The sequence below is a fragment of the Artibeus jamaicensis genome, unplaced genomic scaffold, assembly GCF_021234435.1.
Source record: "Artibeus jamaicensis isolate MK-2021 breed Jamaican fruit bat unplaced genomic scaffold, CSHL_Jam_final contig_936, whole genome shotgun sequence".
NCBI lineage: Eukaryota > Metazoa > Chordata > Mammalia > Chiroptera > Phyllostomidae > Artibeus > Artibeus jamaicensis.
The window spans coordinates 1,199,291-1,217,808 of NW_026522017.1; the positions used below are offsets into that span (position 1 = coordinate 1,199,291).

Below are 18,518 nucleotides of genomic sequence, written 5' to 3' on the forward strand. Positions count from 1 at the left end.
TTTTAAATTATTTTTTCCTAATTTAAAACTTAAAAATTATCATCGCCACCCTACAAACAAAACAAAACAAAATCCTATCCACTCCAGGTGTCCATGCCATTAAACCACTTTAAGGTTTCTTAAAACTCTCCTTGCCCCTGAAGACTGCACTCGTTTACCCAATGCAGGGCCTTTCACCGAGGCCATCTACTGTGCCTCAGCCGCCTTCTTTACCTTCCTCACATTCTTCACTTTTCAGGGTTGGAACAGGTTAATGTTCACCTTTCTAAAAATCCTGTCACTTTGGCTGAGGGTAGCAGCTTAATCTTGCAACCTCACCCCACTTGCTGAACATTAACCTCTTTTAGTCTCCATCACAAGATGCATTTTCCAATGGATGGAATAGGATTATTTCAGTACATTTTTGCTTGTGGGTTTCAGTGCTGAAGTTTAAATTTCAAGAGAAGAGAGAAAAATGTATTCACAAAATAACATGCGTGGATGTGAAAATAGAGGAAGGCATACAGCATCTTTATAATTTTGGCAATTTGCTGTAGCACATGCAAGTTAAACCTACCTGTAAGATATGTTAATTCAGCAGCACTGCCGAGGCTCAATAAGTCAGCTCCTTGATTCTGACATGAAACATAAGCTTCTTTCCAAGATAGAGCTGCTTGAGTATTAAATTGGTAGCAAATTCCAGTCTGCTCATTCTTTTCCCAGTTATTTTCACAGCCATTTTCTGTTGATAAAAAGATATGCTAGTGATCATAAAGTAAGGGCATGATGTTTTCTATTACTTAGAATGCTTATAAATACTGCAGTTCAATTCACAGACTCAGGATATGCTTAAATCAGGGCTTGTTGCTTGACTAGACCACATTTTGTTCTTTGGTTACAAAAAGAAATTGAAATCACAGGACACCAAATAACTTGGGTGGATTAAAGTTTCTACTCTCTCCTTGTCCACCCTTCCTTTATCCTCTATCAATTACAAGGTCGTATCTTATCCCACACCTGCCCTTGCCTAAAACTAGGAGACTTCAACTGTGCTCACCTTCTTAACCCCCCGAGTTCATGGAAAACAACCTCACTTGAAGATGGTGGCCGACTGCAGAGGGGTGCGCCTATGGCCAGCAGTGAAACCACTGTGTGTGGACGTCTGCAATGCACACATGCTGCTTAAATGCTCGAGATTTAGAGTCCAAGTGACTACATTATTTGGGAAACTCAGTCCAAGTTTCTCCTCAATATTTTAATAGATAATTCAATATGTGATAGATAATTCAATATGTGATAATTCAATATGTGACATATTAATATTATATAATTGCCACATTTATATGTGCATATGTACATATATGTGTGCATGTGTATACAAACATATATGTTCATTATATAATGTATATATTATTTTCTGTAACAAATATTTAAAAATATATATTATTTCAGGGGAAAACTTTCAAGTTATTTGGATGCAATTGGCTCAAAAGTATACTCAGAGATTCCCACGTGCTCTTTACAAGAGGAAAAAAAACCAATGCAGACGCCATTGAGTGTGTCCCAGACTTCACCCTGGGGCTTTCCGAGGGGCCTTTCCGTAACCAGTCACACATATCACATGGCCTTTCAAGCTGGAAGGGTCCTTAGATACCATCTTGGCTAATGTGTAGAGGTGTCTGTGGCAGAGCTATACTGAGAGCTCCAGTCTCCAAATCTGGCCCATTGATCTTCTTAATGGCTGACACTGCTCCTTTGGCCACTTTTGAACGATCTAAATAGCAACGAAGATTGCTATGACATGTGGTGAAAACAAAATAGGTGGATTTATAAGTATACTGCCTAAGGGTTCCTTATTACCACTGAGGCCCTATGCTTATAAATCCAGAAGCTTCCAGTAGAATAGCAGTGTGTTTACATAAAAGAAAATCTCAGTGGTTTAGCAGTGCTTAGATTTTAAAAACTCACAGCCTTGCTTCTTCCTTAAAAATAACTCTGCAAGGAATAGGAATGCATTATAAATCTACCCATTGTGACCCAAAAAAGGCTGCAGGCATCAAGACATGTGCCAGTCAAGGCAGCAAGGCAGAGTGGAATAAAGGTGTTGGGGAATAAGAGCCAGGAATCCTGGGATCTCCAGCAGACTCTATACAAATGGGGTCCGACGCTGACTGGGTTTGCTGCCCCTCACCTGAGCAGTTAGGGCTTGCGCTGGATAACCTCTACACTCCCCTTCACATCTAAGCTTTCTGATCCAGACTATTGGAGTATTTAAACGAAACTGTTGCCCGATTGACCAAACTCTGCTTATCAATGACAGTGAAAGAATATACAGTATTGGTTTTTTATCTTTCAGGTATTCCAGGGGTTTAAAAGCCTGTGCCTCTGCCTAGAAAAGTGATTTTCAAAATGTGGTCCTAAACCAGCATCATTAGCATAATCTGTGAACTCATTAAACTGCAAATTCTTGGGCCTCGCTCTAAATCTATAGAATTACAGTTCACAGTTCTGGAGGTGAGCCACAGAAATCTGTGTTCTAACAAACTCTCCAAGAGATTATGTTGCATCCTGAAGTTTGAGGACCACTGGCTCAATATAAACTCAAGGTGTTCAGAACTCTGCATTTTGAAGCTCAGCTTCCCTCAAAGAGGGATCAGCATTACTAGAACACCAGGTTGACTGCTGAATAAGGTGGAACAGTATATTTGTTTAGGATAGGACCTCAGGGCCAGATTTCCTGGCTTTAAATCTTAGCGCTGAAATTTATTAGCTGTGTGACCTTGGGCAAATAACTTAACTCCTCTGTGCCTCACTTTGCTCATCTGCAAAATGGGGATGTGTGAGGCCTACAGGCATGAATACACTGAGTGCTTAGAGTAGTACCTAACACTTGAAAGGGCCCTGTAAGTATTAAGTATTATTACTTAGGTCTGGAGCTGTTCTCTTTTTCTTTACTACATATTCTTCCAACCTACTGCTCTTTAAAAATAATTCTTAAGTACCTACCACACGTCAGTTACTGTGAGCCCCTGTAACCCTCACCTGATTGGAAAGAAAATCTGTCTGCTATATACCAGATAATGATGCAAACTGCTACTTTGGTGTCTCCCCCACCCTGCCCACCCCACCTCCCTCCTGTAGGAAGTCCATTTTTTCGCACATCCTGAATCATTTGCATCAAGAAGCGATTAGAAAAAATGCTTTGATCAGTATATAGGAATAACAAAGGGAACAATTCACAAATATTAACAGAGTCAGGGATATGTCTCTTTTAGCCCCATTCTTGTGTCTGCCATCCTAAAAGTGTTTCCTCAGCCTACCTCCCCCTCAGAGACTACCTTCTTCCTTCTCTTTTTTTCCCATAAAACTTAAGAGGCTTACTCACCTTCTGTTCACATTTCAGCCCATTATAACTCAGCTTCTATGACCACTAGTCTTTTGAAACTGCTCCATTAAAGGTCAGCAGCAATTTCCTAAGTGCCCAGGCCTTTTCCACTTCTGCTCCCTGAGGTATCTGTGCTAAAGAACAGTCTCTCACTCATCATTTGTCTTCTAGGACACCATCCCATCTTTGTTCTCTTCCCAGGCTACTTCTGAAAGCAGGTTCATGGCCACACATTAGTTCTCCCTCTTTCCTCAAATATATACTCCTATCCTGTCTAGGATAATACTTGTTGCGGCCATTTTTGAATCATTTTGGACTCTTCCTTTTCCCTCTTGCCTCTTGGAAACAATATCCTCTTCTTTCCATACATACAGTTTACTCGCCCATACGTACCTGGGTTTAAGCAGATGCCCCACTTGAGGTCATATTCATAATTTAAGGTGGTTGCACACCATGGCTCATGGTGATCTTTGTCTGTGATACACTCATGGTGCCAGGTCCCAGCGACTAAGAATGGAAATTCACAAGGTCTCCCATACGAGTTCCCATCTCTGGTATATATCTCTGTGGGTTGGGTGGAAATAGAGGAAAGGAGAGTTAACAACTGAGTGATCAGCTTCTAATTTCAGTTAACTAATTTCTAAAACCTTCTTTGAAAGAGAGATAGCTGTTTTCACTTATGAGAATACGGTATTTGGATACGCTCCATGGTGCGGAAATTCAGAGCACAAATGCTGACTGCTCAGGTCTGTGCTTGAATGCTGGCTCCCTCACGGACCAACTGTGTGGCTGTGGACATGAGCACTCAATGAGATAACACACGTAAGATGTCACTTATTGTGATATGATGAACAGCGAAAAACCATGGCTTGATCAAATAAGGATCAGTTAACTACTGTTGGGGAAGTACTCTGCCAACCAAAGGGGTGCCCTGTCTGAGCTTAAATGTACACTCTAACTTCTTTTCATTAGTAAGAGTGGGGTCAGAAAAATTCCTTGGAATCACTGAAGGTGGCTGTGGACTTTGGAACTAACTGCTGAGCCGGTTCCCGTTCTTCACAGACTGGTGGTCGAAGCAAGGCTGAGGGAGTGGGAGGAAGAGCTGCTGGATCTCAGGGTGGGTTTTTGGAGAGTGGAAGGACACGACAGTTCAGATTATGAAAGAAGAACCAGCTCTGACTGGGCAGTCACAGGACCAGCTGGTGACCTGCAAGACCGTGGAACTGGCTTTTCTTTTTCATTTTAATAATTTCCCCTGGAACACGCACAGAGAGGAACTGAAAAATTATTCTAACCTATTCAAAAATTATTTTAAAAATTACTCCAAATATTCCTGGAAATACTAGAGGAAGTGCTCAATATTTATGCTGATAACAAATCTCTTGGATAGGTGTTTTTATAGAACAGCTAACTCTATAACTAATTGGGCCACTTTTTACCCACATCTATTAAACTATTGTTTAAAACTATGGTCATTACGAGATTAAATAATGACTATTTAGATCTAATAACCCTTTACCAGGCTATTAGGGTCCCTCAGAATGTCTCATATATTTGCATAAAAGTGTACTTAGATAGTATTCGATTCAACATCCTTTATTATTCTCAAATGTTTATCTGAAGCATAAGACTTAACAGTTTAGAATGTATTAAGCAGCAATGTACCCAAAAGTAAAAATAATTTAGATGTTTTTATTTGCAAAAAAAATTTTTAAGGAACATTGGTATTGTTTTCCCTTAGCATATTAATGGTTCTGAATATGGTATTTCTGTTAAAGAGTAAATTGTCCTTATATTTTTATAAGGATCCTGCTTATTACCTAATTTTCGTTTTCAGCCATACCCAGATTCCCAAAAGTTCATGACCAATTTCTCTTCTTATATCACAACACTTAATAGAAGAGAGTCTCTGAGCATTGGGACTATTACTTTGAGAAACATCAGGGTTTCCTCCCCCACCCCAAATTCTTGTGTTTCTCATACAAAGTGCTTCCACATACATCTCTTGCACTTGCTCTATACTGTAAGCCTCTGAGTTCAGCCTCTGCTGCACTGGTTTGTGAAATCCCCAGTTTACCAGGAGTTAAGTGGATCTTCCAGTCACTCAGCTGACAGTGACAGGAACGGGCTCTTTGATTAGAGTCCTTAACATATTTAAGATTCTTGTGAACTCGATGGCTGCCTTCTCAGGCTTTTCCGAGAAGAATCTTCTCTGAGTGTGTGGACTTATGAGGATACCGCCTTTAAAAAAGATGAGACACTGACATGGAAAACTAATATAACATTTTTAGGTAGTATTAGACAAAATATATTCAGTGCTTAAAAAAAATGGCAGGCTTCTGAACTGTTTGAAATCCAGAGAGCTCTCTAGCCGTGACTCCACTAAAAGTCCATTTCCTCTGCATAATTCACCAAATGTTCAAAATGTGAAGAGGGCTAGCAAGGCCAAGATACCTTAATGAAATAATGCATGTCTGGATGCTAGTCAAAGCAGTTTATGCTTAAAATGTCTACAGCTAAACTTTTCTCTGATGAACATAACTCACACGGGATGGGGTTTGGGGAGAAGAGCAACCCAGAACACAATGGCAAATAAATGTTCTTATATTAGAAGTAAAATGAAATTATATAGCAAAAGCCATGTCAGAAATAAAGTAGCTATACTTGGGGAACACAATTCTGGTTTTGAGCTGTGGCTTTGCTTTGTGGTAACAAGCTTAGTAACCTTGGACTTCACTTTGCTTTGACTCGGGTATCTTATCTTTCTTGTCTCTATGTAGTTAGAGATGAAGAGGGGGCAGAGTCCGGTGTGGGAAGTCTGCGAGAGCAGTTCCCAAGAAAGTCCCTAACCTAACGACAGGCAGGGACTACATACATTTAAAAGAGTACAGTTTCCAGGACTTAACATTTGACTGAACTTGAATGGTGGGAGAGGGAATCAGGACAACTCTAGGGTGACTTATACATTTCTGACACGTGTGACTTGGATGGTGCCAGTCACCCAGAGAGGAATGGAAAGGAAGGGCAGGTTTGGCCCTGACCTCTGTGCAAGTTAAGTCCCGAGGAATGTATTGACAAGTCAGAACTACACGTGCCTTCTCTAAGAAATCTCTAAGTCTCTTATTTTGAAATATAGTGTTCCAAATATTGTATTTGGTAAGGTCAAGAAAACTTTATGCCTGTTTGACCCTCTCGGGGGGTGGTGCTCTAGGTGGGTTCTTAACCTTTGGGGGGCCACTGATTACTTTGGCAGCTGTGAGAAGTGCTCAGGCCCCCTTCTCAGAAGAATATTATAAATGCACAAAATGAAACACACTGGATTACGAAGAAAACCAGTTATATTGAAATGGAGACATTTGGGGGACTGAACGGACTTATGATTATGATTTTGAGGGGACTATACCCCTCAAAAGAATTAGTGGTAAGAGACAGAAAGAGCCCTGCCAAGAAAATGATCCTTTCTGATCCTTGAACAAATACAATGAAACAAGTCAAGTCCAGTTCAAAAGGTATTTTGTTTGGTTCCACATTTTCTCTTAGTTGCCAAGTTGGAGAAAGGCTCTCCAGCACAAAATTCAAACCTGCCACTGAGTGGTATCAGGAAAGCTTTTTAAGGTTAGGAGGAAGCTGACTAGCAGAAACAGGCCTGTGCAACTACCCCAAATTCGCTAGTATTTCCCTGTAACAGTAGAACCTGACTTCTCAGAGGCAGCTGCATCTTCACTAGGAAGTGGAAAGAGGTTAACCCAGACAAAAACCTGTGCGGAGGAGGGGAGGGATGGGAGGCCAGGTTGTGCTTAAATGAGCTTTAAGAGAAGAGGGGAAAGTCTCTGTAAAGCTATGTAAATTCACAAAGAAGAGCAAAGGTGAAATAACAGTTAAGACTCATAAGATAATTAAAGATATATATCTCAAAAACAACAAAAAATATTTATATCTCAATATCTGACATAATTTAGAACAACATAATAAAAAATTTGCTTGTGTAAGAGCTGTTGACATTTAGAGGTTTAAAAAATAAATCTACTCATTCTTTTTAATCTTGGAAATTCCTGATGATCCAGTTTCTAGATTCAGAACAAAGTTCACAATCAACTCACGAAAAGGTAATAATCATGTACTCATTTTTGGAAGCAACTGAGACAAGGTCCAGTTTTAAAATGCAGAATCAATACAAGCACCAAACTGTAATAACTACACCAAAAATAATGATAAGTATGTAAAACCACAGAAGGCTCTAAAACTTTTTCATTACATCAAAATCTGCAGATAAGAAAAAGTGTATGTGCTTTTTTTCTTTTTTCCCCTTCTTTTGTAACTTACAATAGGTTTGATTTTACTGTATCGTTGGACTTTTATACTGTATCGAGGCTTTCCTACCACTCTAATTTTCCCTGGAGTTCAGCATGTAATCAAAGCAAGTATGTAAACATATACCCAGGCATAGGGAGACTTTCAATCCCAGGGTGCCGCAGAATGGCTGTGTGACCTGTGATAGGCATGTACCCTCTCCCGGCCTTGCCTGCAACAGGGGACAAATAGCACGAACCTCACAGGGACAGTTCCGGGTTATTGCCCTGTGCCTGTAACTGAAGCTTGGCTCACTGCCCTTACCAGTATACAACTTCCTGGTCAGTTGTGCATGTTTAATGTCACATTTACCAAATACAGCAGCAAATGCACCAAAGTCCTTCTCCAACACTCACCATGGTAAGGCTGGTCACAGAGGCTTTCCTCGGAGCCTCCTTTCTTCCAGGCATCAGATGAATTTGTACTTGCTATGGCATGTCCATCCTTCAGAGCCAGCCTGGACTGGGCAGCTCCATACAGAGAGTGGCGCTCACATTTCCACCACAGCATGGCACTGGAGTCACAGCTGAACATTCTCAAGGAATCCGTGGGTTTGGTAATATCCAGGCCTAGACACTTCTGGGATTGCAAGTGGAAGAGCCGATGCTGGGACACCCACTTCCACAACATGCCCTGGGTTGTGTCACAATCCATTGCTACTATCCAGTCATTCAGTGGCTTGATGCACTTGCCCGTGTTTTCATTGACGATGGTGAATGGATCATTACCTGAGTCGAGACAGACAAAGAAGACATTTCAGGATTCTGGATGGTGTGGCTGATGTGCCTTGGACCCTGCTCGCTGAGGAGAGTCTGAGCACCGTGGAACAGTCCCTACCCTCCAAGCTCTATAAGCTGAGGTGTACTGCACAGGGTCAGAGGGCAGCAGTGGCCAGAGAGGCAGTACGGTGTGGGGGAAGGAAGAGCCTGGGCTCTGGTGCCCATCTGCCTGGGTTCACAGTCTGCCTCTGCTACCCGTTAGCCACGTGGTCAGGGCAAGTTACATAGCTGCTGTGCCTCAGTTTCTTCCTTTGTAAAAATAGCACTTCATACAGTAGATGTGAGGATAAAATGAGCTCATACATGCACGACACATAGAATGGTAGGTATATGTGTTATTGTTATTCCATGAAAGGTTTCCCCCTTTATTTAACGAGATAAAGAAACTCCTTAGTTTTCATCTCCTTTAGATAGGTGGTCTACAGTCAATGAGAACTGTCCTCAGTCTATCCAGGACCACAATTCTGTCTTGCTTACACTTTACCATGACAGGATAAATTGTTGCATGACATTAACGTGTCTCAGAGGACAGGGGGAGACTCCTGAGGGTTGAGAGGAAACAGAGGTCTGGGTTCTGAAGGTAGGGGGGGGAATCTGTGGCAGACTCCATCATGGCATCTCCAAGAAGGTGACAGGAAACCCCTGGGGAGGGGCTGGGGGTCGGAGGCTTACTGTGTGGGTCACCTGGGGACCCAAACCTGAACTCCAGCAACCACCTGAGCCACAGAATTCAAGACCCAGTAGGTGTGGACAATGGAAAACTCCGAAGTAATCAGTGTGAGTTAAAGGCTAAAGAGAGGAACCTTCCTGAACCTCCCCTTGAACGAGCTGGGAGACTTCAGTAATGACAGACACTGAAGTTCTGGTGGCCTGGTAAAGTGGGACCTCTGAATAAGTTTTAATTTGACGTTATGAAAATAAATTGTTTCTTGCACACCTAAGTTTGTGGAGTAAGAGTCACATCTGCTACAACAAACAACCACCGAACAATTTGATCAGTGCTTTTACAAAGAAAAAATTTCTGAAGTTAGAGCACAGAACTTCACATTGATGAGAGTAAAGCTGACATATTTCAGACAAACTTAAATAACTGTTATCAGTGAACTAAAGTGTTCAGCAGAGGACCCATGAAATTTTAGTTCCCAAAAGGCACTTTCATTCTGATACTAGTTTCACAATCACTGGTTTTACTTACACTAAACACCTTTTCTAATAATAATTCATGGCTTTCAGAGTTAAAACATTTTCATACCAAAGACTTGAGGGAAAGTTGAACTATATAAATAATAACTGTAAAATTAAGGCCAATTCCAGTTTGAACTTTGGACAGAACTTCATGTTTTAAATAGCAGCAGCAGCAGCAGCTGTGACAAGAGAAAACAATAGAAACAACAAATTCCTTTAAAACGTTAAGTTATTTCTGTATTTTAAAATATTGCACAGGGTTGCAGCCAAGGAAGTCCGCCATAGCAGCTTCCGCCCCTCACTCTTTCTTCCTTGACATCACCCTGCCATTCTCTGCTTTGTGGACACAGTTTGGGAAGACAGTAAACAAAAAAAGAAACAGTTCTATCTTAGACGATTATCACTCGCGCTTTCTCCAATGTCCTTCTCCCACACATCAAGTAGCCGCTCAGTCCCAGGATGTGTCTCTTTCCCAAACTATTCTCTCTCGTATCACCAAAATAAACCTTGCATTCCCAGGTATCAGGAATGGCTGAAGAAAAACAAAAGTCTGCTCCTACAGAAAACTGGGTGGCTGCCACCCTTGCTGAAAACTTCCCCTCTTATGTAATCTTTTTTCTCTTTCCTGGGCTCTCAGTTCTGTGGCTGTAACCTCAAACAGGTGAACTGGGCTAGCAGCAGCTTTGCCTACCTTTGCAGTTTGGAATTCTGTATTTTTCAAGTTGCCTTTGCAAAATCCAAAGGATTAGCTATGGCTCTTACTACAGTGGCAGTGCAATGAGTTAGGGGTCCTAGATTAAAGACCTTTCTCTGGGTCTTTGTATTTCCGAATGTAAAATGAAAGCAGTGAAGTGTAAGATATCCAAGCCACTTCCAATTCTAATATCCTACGATTCCACAAGATACTAGTTATCTTAGTCTTGCAGGTTTTAATTGGTCTCTGTTAAGTTCACTGCATTTGTTCTTTAAGAACTTCTTTATTTAAATTATTGGGGCAGCATGGGTTAATGGAGTTATATAAATTTCAATTGCACAATTCTGCGATACATCATCTGTATATTGTGCTGTGTGCTCACCACCCCAAGTCAGGTCTCCTTCCATCGCCGTGTGTCCTTTTCCCCTCTTCCGCCTCCTCCACCTGCTTTCTCCTGTGCAAACACCATACTGTTGTCTGTCTCTGAGAGCATGTTTTTCTTAACCTCTTCACCTTTACCACACAGCCCCCAAATCCCCTCCCCTCTGACAGCTCTCAGCCTGTTTTCTGTATCTATGAATCTGTTTCTATTTTGTTTGTTAATTTTGTTCATTAGATTCCACATATAAGTGAGATCATGTGGTATTGTCTTCCTCTGGCTGCCTTACTTCACTTAGCATAATACTTTCCAGATCTATCCATGGTGTTGCAAAAGGTAAGATTTCCTTCTTTTTCTAAAGCCAAGTAGTATTCCATTGTGTAAATGTACCACAGCTTTTTTTATCCACTTGTCTACTGATGGGCCCTTGGGCTGCTTCCAAATCTTGGCTCTTGTAAATCACACTGCAGCGGACGTGGAAGTGCACACTGCAGATTGCATCACTCTAATGCCAGCACCATTTTGGGTCATTCTGATCCCATCTGTATTGAGCATACTCACTCAGGTAACAATGCTGCTTTATAAACATTCCTTGGAAGAGAAAAAAAATATGTACCCTTTTCTATTTATTCTGCTTTATTCTGAGACCCCTGAAGACTTGACAAGCTGTAGGAACTCTTGCTGAACCCTTGCTGAAAACTTCCCCTCTCATGTAGTCTTATTTCTCCCTTTCCTGGGCTCTCAGTTCTGTGGCTGCAACCTCATACGGGAACGGTGCAGTCACATGGAGTAGTCACGTTAAAGAGGAGTTGCCAGCTTCTTACCTAATTGCAACACCTATGTTTCCAGCTACTTGCCTCATTCTAAACCTGTCTTTTACCTTAGTATGAACATCACTGTTTGACACCTACACTGGTCACTTAGCATAGGCATTAATTATTGATATAATTTAAGGAAAGGTTGTTAGCCTTCACACACAATGCATGTGTAAGCGTTCGTACATAACATCTAAGCTGGGGAGAATCTTGTCCTCTTGTGATGACTTATTATCTTTCCCTCCCCTTAGCAACAGCTATTCAGTCTGCCTTGTCCTGTGACCCTGCTGGGATGGTAGGTTGTAGCACGGGGAGACAAACTGAGAAAGTGTAAAAATAATTTCTTATTTAGAAAATTTGTTAAATAAGGGTATACAAAATATTTCACAAATGCATTATACTTTAAAAATGTAATTATAGAGCAATTTGTAAAACAGATTCTTTATTAATAGGTTTATATAGTATCTTGTTCACTAGACAACTTTATAATGGTACTAACTGGAATTTTATTTATTTTTAAAGATTTTATTTATTTATTTATTTATTTTTAGAGAGGGGGAGGGAGAAAGATGGAGAGAAACATCAATGTGTGATTGTTTCTCACACGCTCCTACTGGGGACCTGGCCTGCTACCCAGGCATGTGCCCTGACTGGGAATCAAACCAGTGACCTTTTGGTTCACAGGCCATCACTCAATCCACTGAGCCACACCAGCCAGGGCCTAAATGGAAGTTTAATGTTTACCTCCAAATATAATATTGGGACAAGTCTAAAAGGCAAGGTTGATAAAAACAAGCCTCACTCCCCCAGTAGCACTTTTTATATGCATAATTTTGTGTAAATATTCTAGTGGTGCTTGAGAGGAAATGGCTAAGTCAGTGTTATCATAAATGAAAATGAATTTTTAGTATCTCCACATCCATCCAAGGAAAACTAGCTCCTATTGTCTCATCATTAAGTAATTCCTATCTTAGGAGACCTAACCCAAAGAGTTTTGCACATTCCAAAGAGAAGTTGGACATCAACATTTTATAACCACAGGCAAACGGAGAGGAAGATTCTCCGGAAGGCCAGAAGAAAAGACTGTGGCATTTTTAATGTCAGGGGAACTTCCACAGCCCACATCGTGGAGCATTTTGTGGAGTCACTACCAGGTGTGCAGAGTGTGAAGGTGCAGCCAGCGACAATTGGAAGTCTGGGTTTACCAGTTCAAAACCAGGCCCTGAAGTGACGGCTGGGTCCATGGCAGTCCACTAGGAGTCAGAAAGTCATGGAGTGCAGACTGACTAGTGTGGGCTGGCGAGAGTCTCAGTCCTTCCTGAGAGATTGGATTACTTCAAGGTGTTAGATCTCCGAGGAGGCAAATAAGTAAACGAAACAACTGGCATTTCTCCAAGAACAACGAGGAGTACCTCAGATGCTACAGGTACTCCTCAAACATCTGAGCAACCAAGACCACCTGCACAAGCCTAGCCGCGTACATGCGATGAGAAACACGCCATTACCAGCATCATGAAGCTGACAGACTGCCAAACAAGCTACCTAAATGGCTGGGGTTTCAAAATTCCAGTGCTTTCTGTGATAAGGCCACAAGTCTGTTCTTAGGGTATGAGAAAGCCAACCAGAGCAGCTGCTGAGAGGGAGGGAGGATGCAGGAAGACAAATATGAGGACCTGGAGTAGGAAGAATGGAGTTAATCCCTTGCTCTTTGTTTTGGGTTGACGAGAGAAGCCAAGGATTGCAGATTGCAAAAGTTAAGGAAATCTTGAATTTTGTGGGGGAGACAAAATACAGATAAGGCTTCAACAGATGTAGATGGAAACCAGGACATTAGTGACTGAAAGGTTAGTGTGTTTGACTGTAGGTTACTTGCTGCGGTAAAAATTTTCCCCATGGATTGTGGGGCAGGCAGAATAGAATTCTTAGGGCAATAAATGACTTTTGGTAGCTTCCAACATGGAGGGTCAAAGGCAGAGCAGGGTCCTTGCTGTAATGGGGCGATGACACTGACACTCAGAGAAACCTCTTCCAAGCACCCTCTGAAAAAAAGCCGAACTCAGACAGTAGCTTATTTTAGCTGCCAATAAAACAAGAGCCACAAGCAATGTGAAGTTTTCAAAAGCTTCCTTGGTCATCTTTTACTTACTCATACATAAGAGATAACAAAAGTGGTGGGTGAGGACTGCTCACTCATTGCACATTGATTTTCAGACAAGGCAAAAAGAGAAAGTAAAAGTAAACTCAGGTCGCTGCCAAAGGGTGCGGGTGAGGCTGGCACTAGCTAGAGCATCCACTAAGGGCTTCGTTCCTGGCCCTGCTTCCGCAGGGAGGGGCTGGAAACTCCCGGGCACTCCACCTGCCTTCCAAAGTGGTGGTCCTTTGGAGATGATAAGCCGATTAGAAGAAAAGGTCGCTGCTTCAGGCATTAGGAGATGATATAACAGAGTAATGGTCATGATTACTTTAGGAGACATGGCTTAACCTGACTTCCTTTTTCACGTGCATTCGTGGGCACAATTAAGTCGGGGGATTATTATCATCATTGTTGGCACAGCGAGTGAAAAGCGCCTCTGGACACTGAGTGGCAGTGGTGACCAAGGGGCAAAGGAGGAGCGAGACAGGCGGGATGAGACGAGAAAGGGGTACTGGAAAGCCCTATTCTCCAGGGAAGCAAGTTAGAGGGGAAAGGATGAGGAAAGGACGGGGGAGAAGGGGCGCAGACAAGACTCGGTGCACCTCGGCTCCCCTCTCCTGGGCTCCTAGTTCTCAGCCCCAGAAAGTCCCCACATTCCCACGCCCCAACCGGCTTTGCCTTCCCCACCCCATCCCCCCTCTTCCCAACCCCTTTCCTCCCCCCACACTGAGGGCAATGGAGCTCCCTACGCCTCTCCGTATGGCGAGGGCAACCGAACACCTTCTCCCTAGACCACTCCTTCGGCTCACTCCTTAGGAAAGCAGACGTGTTCTGACCCTGGAGCTCAGCACTAATCCGAACCGAGGGAAGTCAGCAGATCTAGCAGCTTCGGGGGGCCCCCAGCCGACTGGTGGGCGGACGCACCGCAGTTACCTGTGCGGCCACTGGACTCCGCCAGCTCCAAGGACTGAAGGAGCAGCACGAGGAGCACCGCCACGCGGCGAGGGGTCGCCCAGCGGGTCCCCATTCTGAGCCAGTCCCAGCGGTGCAACTTGCTTCTCGGGCGCAGGCGGAACGCAGCCCTCTGGGTGCGCCCAATCTGCCCCACCGGCGCCTCGGCTTTTAGGCTCCGAGGGCGCTCCAGCTCCTCCCCCAACGCCCTCGACCAATTAGATCACCGCGTCTGGGGTCCGAGGCAGGGCCGGGCGGAGCGGGGTTAGAAGCGGGAAGATGACGCACCTGGAGCTCTGAGCACCTGCCACTAGCAAGACCCTTGAGGAGGCGGGAAGTTATCGCACAGCCAGAGAGCTGAGCCCGGCGCAGACAACCGGGCTTGGGGGTCCTGGGTCCCGCCTCTTCATCAGACAAGCCCAGGAGACGCAACACTTGTGGGGCTTGGTACGGCCCGTGTGGGTAGGTTCCGTCAGTTTAGGGCCTTGTTCTCTGCCCAACGCACCTCTGTCAGGGATGGCTTTTTCATTGCACCGCTGGGTTGGAAAAGCACCCACATCCTCTCCTACCGCCAAGGGGGAAATGTGTATCCTTCCTGGTGCAAATGTTGACAAGCCAAATAATTCATTCGAGCTTGGCAACGTCTTGCATATTTTGATAAAACAAAGAAAGGTGAGGTAATGCACACTGCAGGTGACCCGCAGTTATTACAGCATTGAAAGAAAGCAAGATCCCCAGCCGTTGAGCTCAGTTGATTGGGCATGGTCTCGCAAACCAAAAGGTCTCTGGTTGGATTCTGGATAGAGGCACGTGCCAGGCTTGAGGGCTTGGTCCCCATGGGGGCACATGTGAAAGGCAACCAGGAGATGTAACTCTCGCATAGATATTTCTCTTCCTCTTTCTCCCTCTTTTCCATTCTCTCTAAAATATAAAAATAAAATAAATTAAAAGGAAGAGTTAAAAGCAAGAGCTATTCGAGCGACCCTTCAATGCTTACAACGATGACTTAGGCTTTATAACCATTGGATAATTGCAAGTGAGCTCTTTTAAAAACTAACTTAATAAATAATAATAATAATAATAATAATAATCCATTAGAAATGTGGTACTCTGCACCCAAAACGAGCAATTGTGAGAGCAGGATTTATTCTCTCCCTGTGGAAACTGCCATCATTACAAATGGGGCGACCTAAGCTGCCTGGATATGAAAGGCCTATTATTTTCAAACCCCATGCCTACTGACCATCTGGTGTGGACTGAGGATGACCTCCATCCCTGCCTGGCAAGAGTGAATTGTTTCACAAAGGTGAACAGCTACATTGTCTTTCCTGATTCCAAATGCCGAGGCTTTGCTGATAGCTCCAAACTTACCAAGGCCCTGTCCTTCCTTCAGGTTCCTGCCTTTCAGTTGGGTAGATACTTTGAGCATTTGCCATCACAGGAACTGGGCCCCTCGCAGGTGATAGAGATGAAAAGACAACATCCCTGCCCTCTCAACCTTACTGAGTACTACGGAAGACTGAGAGGCACCCACATTAACTCAGGGCAGACTGAATGGGGAGACTGGACAAAGCTGCCCTCCTTGAAGATTTGAGGAAGCTTTAAGGAAGGCAGTGTCTCAGCTAGGACTTGAAGAATGGGTAATTGGTAGGAGTTTGACCAGGCACAGCTGGTGGGAAACTGTAATGCAGTGTCAGAAGAGAGTAAAGTCCATTGAGGCTGCTCTGCAGGGGATACGTGTGTGGGTGTATGTGGGTTGACAGTAGTCATGGCGGGGGCTCTAAGCAGAAATGACAGCAGAAAGGTGAGTTGTAGCTGTTTTTTGAAGTGCCTTGAATATAATGTAAAGACTTTGATATGATTCTCTAGGAAATGGACAGTGGAAAGTTCTGAGTATGAAACCTTGCTACTGCTCTGATTTCTCTGCAGCCATGGCTGCTTGCCTTTCTGACCCTGCCAAGCCTGGAGCTCCTTGAGGGCAGCTGTCTCATCTTCTTTATTGTCATACCTGAACACTGAGCACCAGGCCTGCCCCAGAGTGAACTCTCAGTAAATATTACATAACTAATGAATTCTTAGAGCTCCTGCCTTAGTGGAGGGGCATATGAGCTCCTGCTTGCATTATATTGCAATAATTTCTCACCTGACCTCACTGCCCATAGCTGTTATTCTCTCAGGCAGATGAGCCCTTTTAAACAATGTTTGGAACATGGCACTTTTATTTTACTCAAATCCTTTCAATGCTACTCACTTAGAGAAGGGACTCATAATTAAGAGTTCAGGTGAATCTGCACCCCTGAAATTGTAGGCAGCTTTGTGAATGCACTTTTAAAAGAATAATAATGCTGCCTATAATTATTATTTAAAATAAGAACAAACTTTTAACTACACAAACTAGGCAAAGCGGGGAGAAAGACATCTTTCTTATAAGTGCGTTCCTGGGAAAAGACAGGAGGAGTGGGTGAGTTGGGGGAAGGCGAATGACTGATCACAGCAGTAATTCTGCCCGTGGTGCTGCAAGCTAGGGTGGGGAGTCTGGAGCTCGGCAGACCTGCCAGGTGGGGCGGTGGGAGGTGACTTGGTGGAATTCTTGACTCATGCAGGAGTAGAGCAGGGCTCACCAGGGGAAAAGAGCTGTGGATTAGAGTCTCAGGAGGTGACGGTGGCATGTCCGTATCTCTAAAGGGAACCTAAGGCCATGGGGACACCAGCCTCTCAATTCTCCAGCTGGGGCTGTGACTGTGTGGCCTGGGCCAGTGGTGTCCTTGCATCAGAGTGGGCAGCAAACAGGGAAGACTCAGTGAGGGTGGTGGTCAGGCTCTGGGTCAGTGTCCTCTCGTGGACACTGTTGCACCAAGAGCAGAGGCCCAGGCCTGGGCACAAAGGAAAGGACCACTGTGTTTCTTCCTGAGGGCTTTAAGGTAGATAGTTGTGCTCTGGGCTCTGCCTCCTTTGCTTGGTGTCCAGGGTCTCAAACCAGAGGGGTCCATCAAACTTCCTTTTTCCTTTCTTTCATTGGCTGTGAGTCCTAGGTGCAGGGGTCAGGGTACTCTCGGGTTGGTGGACACCTATAAAAGCTCCCTCTGTGGTCAGGAGGAGCAATTTTCATGGTCACCGGGCTCCAGAGGCATTGAGGTGGCGGGCATTCCAAAGCCACTGCTTCACAATAATCTTCTGATTGCTGGATAAATCCAGCCCCATGAGGGTCTCACAGGGTGGTTGTCTGGGAAAGTATCTCCAAACTTCAGGCACCATTGCCTTTCAGAGTCTGGCATGGTCCCAGCCAGATGGTGTGGTGGGCATGGGCTGGGTCTGGACCCAGCACTTCAGGTGGGCATAGGAGGCGGAGCACTGTTCCCTCCCCTGCTGGCAGTGGGCGGGCCTGGGCTGTGGGACTAGCACATCCTGTGGAGGGACATAGTGTCGGTAGTGTGGCTTTGGCTCTGCTTCAGTACCAGGCCATGTAGCTTGCCCATGATCGTGGGTGTAGCAGGGCAGGAGGGTAGTCCAGGAACAATTGGGCTACCAGACATTTCTGATGTTTAGAGACTGGAATCGGGTAGGACTGAGTTGATCCTTAGTATCCTGGTGTTAGGACAGCGTGTGGGGCATTGGCCTATGGGGACCATCTGTGCACAGGGTCCTGCATGTGGTAGGCCACTGACCCAGCACACCGGGAACTTAGGAACTCCCCCCACTCTCTGAGGTCAGAGGAACCTGCAGCTTCCCACTGCTGGCCCCACGTGCTTGGGTCTCAGCAGAGGAGCCTAGGTGTGCCTTGACTTCTTATTCTTTTTTTTTTAATTATAAATAATTTTTTAATTTTTTGATTACGGTTGACATACAATATTATATTAGTTTCAGGTG

General features: G+C 44.1%; 1 protein-coding gene across 2 annotated transcripts in view; it reads right to left on the bottom strand.

Annotated features, from left to right (window-relative positions):
- Positions 1-14,808, bottom strand: part of LY75 (lymphocyte antigen 75) — a 166,697-nt gene extending 151,889 nt beyond the window's left edge. For both annotated transcript variants that reach the window (XM_037140431.2, XM_037140432.2), the window contains exons 1-4: positions 14,634-14,808; positions 8,071-8,442; positions 3,758-3,928; positions 557-721 (exon numbers count right to left, since the gene is read on the bottom strand). In XM_037140431.2, the coding sequence (XP_036996326.2) occupies positions 557-721; positions 3,758-3,928; positions 8,071-8,442; positions 14,634-14,727 (802 nt within the window). In that variant the 5' untranslated portion in view covers positions 14,728-14,808. The remainder of the gene's footprint in view (positions 1-556; positions 722-3,757; positions 3,929-8,070; positions 8,443-14,633) is intronic.
- Between the last annotated feature and the right edge of the window lie 3,710 nt (positions 14,809-18,518).